Here is a 7,773-nt window from a genome sequence, read left to right as displayed (position 1 = left end):
TTAGAAATTACATAGAAAAATTCTTACGAGGAAAGGGAGTCAAGTGTCCCTCTGATTTTAATGAGCTTGAAATATCTTATTTTCTAGACAAACCAAGAATTAAGCAACCGCCACGAGACAATCGCATATTCGTCCCCGTTCGCGCTTTTAAGGGATGAAACATCCCTTAGAAAAAAAAATCGGTTTTGTTTATTTCGACTCTAATATCGTACGTTGAACTACGATTCTAACATTCGCATAGTAACAAGCATTTTATACTGTTGCTTATCATTATGTATGAACCCTATTCCAATAAAAATATTTCCGTGATTATACATATGCAGATGCGCAGACTGTTCCCGAAATAGAATTGTTTTCATCGATTTGACTTAATACTGATATCATTCAAATGCTTCGTAAGCATATATTGTCTAGGCGTGCGCAATAAAATTGATTCATAATTATATGTGCAGAATATTTCAGATGTGTTTTCATTGTTATCTGCCGTCAAATGTAAAAATTGCTTGCAGAATGTGCTGCGTGAAGAATTAAACGCATAAACAAGTATCAGATGGTGTGCATATAGAAATGTTTATAATTATTATATTTCTCAAGAATGATACTTCGAAAAAAAAACTTTATCGTACATAATTGAATTCGTCTTGTCTTAAAATAATCTTTAATTTGGTTTAAGAAAAATTTAAAAAATTAAAAAGAATATTTGGTTGAGGGTATACAAAAAATAAATAAATTATTGTAAATTATGAAGTACTTTTAAAGCAATTCAACTTTTATTTGAAACATATATTTTTTTTATCTTATAATTTCGACGATATTCGATTTGAAATAAAAAAACCGATTTTTTTTAAGAGAAAAGCGGTTGTTTAATTCTTGGTTTTGTCTAGAAAATAAGATATTCAAAGCTCATCAAAATCGGAGAGACACTTGGCTCCCTTTTCTTGTAAGAATTTTTCTATGCACAAATATTATTTTTATGAAAGATACAATTGTAAGACCAAATAACTCTGAAATTTCAAATAACATCGAAGATATCGAATTTTTCACCCTCTAAAAGTGCGTATGGGCACAAATATGCGGTTGTTTAATTCTTTTTGTTAAAAATTTTGTTAAAAAAATATTATATTCAAAGCTCATTAAAATCGAAGGACACTTGGATCTTTTCCTCGTTAAAATCTAATAAGGAAATGTCAACAGAAATGTAATTTTTTTTCTTTGCATATAAATTTTCCTTATGTATGTATGTGCAATGGCACAGTAAACGTGCGTCTGGAAAAATATTATTGAAAAATGTTCGTAGTTTGCATAACGCTGAGTTATTTAGATTAAAAAGAAACGACAACCGGTAAGAATTGATTGTTCTTTATTACAATAAATTTTTACGGTATATAATGATACAATAAAGATCTATAAGTTCTATGTCCACAACCGAATGGCAAATGCAGCTCCTCGTAAATTACATAACGTTCGATTACACTGTACAATTTCTAACCAGCACGCTCAGTCGCAATTTAATTTACACGTAGATCAAATGTGCGATAGTGAGGAAAATGGAAAGACATTTTCTTGGTCCGCGCAAGAAGAATCACGGGTCTTTCCGCGTGCGACGCGAGCAACACGTCACGGTGAATGATATATTACAAAAAGAATCTGTTACAAATAATAATAATTAGTAACACTTAATACAATATACACGATATACGTATTGGCTACATTATTACGTGTAAGATACCGCACAGCGTGCAGCGAGATTGAAAATCTGTACGGAGTATATTTCGTTTCTTGCAAGCATTTTTTTGCAAACGTTCTAGATTTCATTTTGATCATCATATAATACGATCGCGATAAAGATGAGGTGTACAAAAATACTTCGTGATATTGGTGATCAATATAATTTTTTGTATCTTCAATGTTAAAAAAAATGAATATATTATATATTCTCTTTTTTTCTATGTGAAAGCGACGTAGATTGCCTATATATATATATATATATATATATAAAATTGATATATGTGTGTTATTGGATGATTTGAAAATGGAGGAATAGATATTTTGAATTCGAATATTTGTCCCTTTAATTTTTGGAATGACTTGATTGATTACTTTATATACGAGAATATTATGAGAAAACATCAAAGCTGGAAAATTAAAGCTCCCAATGTGGTTGACTAAAAAATTATATAATTATAATATAATATTATCATCATTCTTTTTCCAAAATACAAAATGATAATAGATATATTGTATTGATTATAAAAGATATCAATATTATTTCAAAAGAAGATTGCCAATCTCGCGCGCGCACGCTCCTGCTTATCTATAGCAAATGCAAGGCTCGTAGGACAGAGTTCCCGCGAATTTATTAAATACAATAAAAATCCGTTTTGCATTATAAACTTTCTGCTCTTTCGTGTATTTTTTCTTCTTTTCTGTACAACATGGCACGTCCTATCGTACTGTTACTTGGTGCGAATCGCCGTATCCTGACGACATACGATCACTGATTTCGTTCGACTACCTTTCGTTTCTTACGCCTGTAGAGGTTTCCGTTTACTATACTACTCACTAAACTATGTACAAATTATGTTTCGTGTATAAAAAAATTGAATCGATAATTCCCATCCCAGGGCCAATTTTTCCACCGATTCCACTACAAAGACGATGGCATAAGAGGCAGAGAAAAAAAAACACTTGAGTCTCTTGTTCCTCCATTTTTAAGTAGAATCGCGTTCCTCTCGATTCGAATCTCGACGTGAGACAAATTCATTCTTCGGCAGTAAAATAGGACAATGTAGCTTCGCTGTCGTAACTTATTGCAGGGAAAAATGTTCCATTGCGGTATTTGAGTGTCTTAAGAAAGTAAAATAATTCATATCACAGTCAGCGGTGTATCGCACAAATATTGTGACCCGGTTGCCCTAGCGTTTAACAGTTCGAGCGGCAAGTAACTGATTTTTTTATCCCCTTCTGGTGAAAAAAATTCTCATATTTTCAAAAATTGTTTTATTTTAAATTTATGAAAATTGCTTAAAAAATACCTTAAATTTTTTCAGATTTATAAGTTTTTTTCAGAAATTATAAAATAAGAAATCTTGGAATATTGGAGATTTTACACACGAAGAATTCTAGAACATATATAATAGACTTTTTCAAAACTTCTGAAAAGTATTCCAATTCCAAAAAATATTCCAACTGTGAGACATTTTTTTAAATCAAATTATTCAGAAATTCTGAAATTTATATAAAAATTTTGAAAAATATAAAAAATTCTAAATAAAATTTTCATCAGAATCTTTTCCACATTATGATCTATCAAGCAGATTAAAAAGGCTGTTATTAATCAGATTTATATTGTGGAACGTTATTGCAAACTGGTCTTTGTAGCGGGACCGCTTAACTTTCACCATTCTAAGCGGAACACTTTACAAATACTAAAACATTTTTAAAAACATTAATTAATTTCTAACAAGAGTTCATATTAAACAAATGAAATTTAAAACATATTATATTATTGCCATTTCGAATGTACATAAGTAATTATATTCTACATTTGAAATTAAATTTAATACCAATATAAAAAAAAATGCTTTTAGTTAACAATATATTTAAATTTACGTTTTTTTTACAAATGAACATAAGACACGTTTATTATTTAATGATATAAATATTTTACATTAACAATTTTGTTCTGCATTTAACAAAAGAAATAAAATAAAAAAATGTTAAAACAGATCGTATATCTGTATAAAATGTATTGAACGATTTTTCAATACATTTCCAGTATTCCGCTATTAAATGCCTAAAACCGTTTTTTGCCATTAAAGTTTCAACAACAACCATGAATCTCTTCAAAGTTCGCGAGTGATTGCTGTAGACAATTTTAATTTTTCGATACTTTGCAATATAATTTTTTTTACAATAGAATTTTTTCTTTGCATTATAATCTGTCAATTATAAAATTTGCTTACATGAAAACATTGATCCGCATATTTAATAAAGTTTATTAACAAACAGATATCGTCATTGTAAATATACGTTCTTAAGGCGTATAGATATCTTTGCAAGAATGAATAATAAAATAAGATCAATTTTATGTCTATGAAGATTATAAAAATCAATATAATAAATTTGAACTATAATAACTGAGTCATTATTGCAAAGATAAATGTAGAGCAAATTTAGTCAAAGAAGTGAAACCATTTATATGTATCGTTTTCGACATTTTCAACCATTTTATGTATATAAAAACTAATTTCGAAAAAACTAAGTTCGAAAAGACCCAAAATATCTTAATACATGCCTGAAGAAAAGCTATTAAGCAAGGACGATATTGACGTTGCGATATTAGCGTTGCTGTCGCTGCGAATTAAGTCCTAGGATGTTTCTTGTATCGTCGAAAAACTAGTACGAAAAGTAATTTATTTACAAGCCACAAATGGCACATTAAGAATATCTTTGCACTACTTGTTCGCGAGTATCGCCGTCGCGCGATTCTTATTTCCGGTATATGTCATTATAGTCTCTTTCGTTTTTATACTTATACCTCGTGATACGCACGAATCTCTTAGTTCTAATCACAATCAAGCGCGGCACTTGAGCGAAGTGTCCTTTATAAGTACAATGGGTCCTGTACTCGGAAATTGAGTAACTATGATGCGGTCGGATGATGCTTAATGAGGAAGCATTTCAATGCTTTTCTATTTTCCCTTCAAGATTCATCTTTTATCCCAATAAAAGCTTCACTGATATGACCATTCGTGATCATATCAGAATCTTGAGTCTTTCTCGTATATCCTCAATAGCATCACACTAAAATCACACCGTTGTTTCGTTCTTTCTGAAAGGCTTCAACGGCTGCAATTCCCGTTCCAACCGATCGAAATCGTTGTAATATTCGTGATCCGATTCCTCTTCGGAACTTCGTTGCCTAATTTGAGACCCAAATACGCCATTTGGCAGAACTTTTTCCAAGTCCGGTGTGGGGATACCCAAAGTCTGCGGCGTGAGCGGACCCTCGTCCTGCGACATTATGTACTCCGGATTGTCCAGCGACGTCTTCCCTTGAATTGTCAGGAAGTCTGGATATTTCCGGAAGCCATTGTTCAACCGCTTTGTTTCGGGTTCTAAATAAAATAAAAATAGTTTCGGTTTTATAAAGAGCTTATATAAATAAATCAATTAGCAATTACACGTAAAAATTATATGTATACATAAAAATATAAATGCATTGAGAGAACTTGTGAAAATTAGCTTTAATGTATTTATCTTCAATATCGATAAAATTGCTAAAATAATATTGAAAAAACTCCCGAGATTGTCAAAAAATCAAAAATTTGTTAATTAAATTGCTAAAAGTAGCCAATCTTATTTCCGCTCACCTGTTGATTTAGAGTCCCCGATGAGATCTATATATTGTGTCGCGTTGACTGACGGCTGTGGCGTCGGTACGAGATAGTCATTCTCGTCTATCGGCAAGTCCAGTTTCAAGTTACCCACTTGAGCTTGCTGTTGGACGATGTTCACTTTCGTATCGAAACAATCGTCCGTGACGTCGCAATCTGAAATTCCCCCGTTGCTTCATTAATAAATTTACTTCATGTACTTCCGTATATGTATTTACTTGACTCAATATCAATCATTGTCGCAATCAGACAATATTCCATTTGATTTTTTTTTTTAGCAATCGATATTTTTGCTTACCTCTAACACCGACCATCTTCAACGGATCTGAGCAATATCTCGAATTCGAGCTATCCGGCACTGCGACGTGTCCGCAGTGACCATTGGGATGCGCGTAATGCGCGTGCTGGCCGGAATTGCCGGCCTCGTGCGACGCGTTTCCGCTCTCATGATTTCCGCCGTACCTCAGGAGCTCTCGGTCCCAGTTTTGCTGATTTTGCGGCGTCGGAGAATCAGCGGCGAGCGGCTTGCCGTTCGGCCAGCACGACTTCACCGGTGTATTCGGTGGCGAGCATCCGGAAGCGCTTGACGCGGAAATCGCGGGCGGAAGTGGAGCCCGCGATTTAGGTTGCAGATACTCGCCAGCATCCAGCAGGGCTTCAGGACCGTCCATCGCTGATGCGAGGTTTCGTATCATCTCCTTTTCGTTCTGAAAATTCACGTTAATAAGTCGAGACAATGTTAAACTGTGTTGTTGAATTTTCTTTCAACAATTTTTATCGCTACATAATTACTAGAAAAATTATGTTAATAAAATTGTCACATGCTAGAAATATACTAATTTTTGTCATGTTGCTCATTAGAAATTGATTAGATTATTACTGCTAATGAGATCTAGTATCTAATACTTTATTAGTTTGAGCTGTGTAAAAATGTACGAAAATTAATATAGACAATTTGAAGCATTATTAATAAAATTATGATGTAGTTATGCTAATAAAATTGATTGTAGCTTTAGTTAATGTCATCAATATATCAATTATCTTTAGTAATTAATAAAAAAATAAATTAATTACCTGTAGTATATACGAAGGCAGTCTCATGTATTTATCTCCTTTAATGGCAAGATATCGACCAGGATCTCTTGACATTTTCGCGAAGTCCTCTGCCAGATCCTTGAAGTGAGGCCTGGTCTCAGCATCAAGCATCCAACACTTAATCATAATCATATATACATCAATTGTGCAAATCGCGGGTTGCGGTAATCTTTCGCCCTTTTCCAACAGCTCCGGCACGTTACGAGCGGAAACGTTTTCGTACGGTCTACCACCGTAGGTGAGAACCTCCCAGATGGTCACTCCGAACGCCCACACGTCCGACTTGTGAGTAAATACCCTATGCTGAATGCATTCCAATGCCAGCCACTTGATTGGCATCTTCCCACCCGCGGCTTTATACTGCTCCTCGTTGATGTCCAACAATTTAGCGAGACCGAAGTCGGTGATCTTCACGCAGTTCGGAGTTTGGACGAGGACATTTCGCGCTGCCAAATCCCGGTGGACCAATCGCCTCTCCTCCAGGTAGGCCATACCCCTGGCGATTTGCGTGCACCAATTTAACAACGGCTTCGAGCCGATTTTATCCTTGAACTTGCGCACGAAGTCCAGCAGGCAGCCCAGAGGCATCAGCTGGGTCACCAACATCATCTGCGACGTCATGCACACCGCGAGTAACTGCAGTAGATTCGGATGCTCGACGCTGGCCATGATGTAAGCCTCGTCGAGAAATTCTTTGGACGTGTTCGCACCCGTGCCATTCTGGAGGACCTTTATAGCGACTGGGATCTTTACGTTCTCCCCTTCGGGCACCCAGACGCCCTTGAACACATCGCCGAAAGCACCGAAGCCCAATATACCGCCCTTTCTCATCTCTTCCTCCTTGATGATTCGTAGTTTGGCAAGATTTGGTTTCATCCCCGTCGGCCGAAGCGGTTCGTTGTCGTCCAGGCCGGTCAAAGCCATCGTCATCTTCACCGTGTTCTCCTTAGCTTTCGTTCTTATTCGCCAGAAGTACAGCAACGCAATGATGACGACAACAAACACCACAAATACGATTCCAATGCCGCCCAAAACGGCGGGATGAAAATCATTTTCCATCTGATAGCCAAGGCCTATTGTCTCCACGGAACAGTACGGTTCGCTGTCGGGGGGAAAGATCTTGTGAGGATATTCCGGCGGGCAAGTCTCCGTGCAGTTGAAAGATGTTGTATTTTCATCAGAGCCGTTTATCCTGTCCTAAATACATAAATTGTATAAACTTAGTATTGTTACTCTTAATTCTTTCATAGCAAAGTATATAGAATTTATATATTAAAAG

The 7,773-nt window shown here is 35.2% G+C and overlaps 1 protein-coding gene across 4 annotated transcripts in view; it reads right to left on the bottom strand.

Moving 5' to 3' along the window:
- Positions 1-3,681: 3,681 nt before the first annotated feature.
- Positions 3,682-7,773, bottom strand: part of LOC105452573 (epidermal growth factor receptor) — a 153,008-nt gene continuing 148,916 nt past the window's right edge. For all 4 annotated transcript variants that reach the window (XM_011693805.1, XM_011693803.1, XM_011693802.1 and 1 more), the window contains 4 exons: positions 6,474-7,691; positions 5,698-6,106; positions 5,376-5,555; positions 3,682-5,120 (listed from right to left, as the gene is read on the bottom strand). In XM_011693805.1, coding sequence (XP_011692107.1) covers positions 4,813-5,120; positions 5,376-5,555; positions 5,698-6,106; positions 6,474-7,691 — 2,115 coding nt within the window. In that variant the 3' untranslated portion in view covers positions 3,682-4,812. The remainder of the gene's footprint in view (positions 5,121-5,375; positions 5,556-5,697; positions 6,107-6,473; positions 7,692-7,773) is intronic.

This window comes from Wasmannia auropunctata, unplaced genomic scaffold (assembly GCF_000956235.1).
Source record: "Wasmannia auropunctata unplaced genomic scaffold, wasmannia.A_1.0 LD336029.1, whole genome shotgun sequence".
NCBI classification, from domain to species: domain Eukaryota; kingdom Metazoa; phylum Arthropoda; class Insecta; order Hymenoptera; family Formicidae; genus Wasmannia; species Wasmannia auropunctata.
This window is presented reverse-complemented; position numbering and strand designations above follow the sequence as displayed.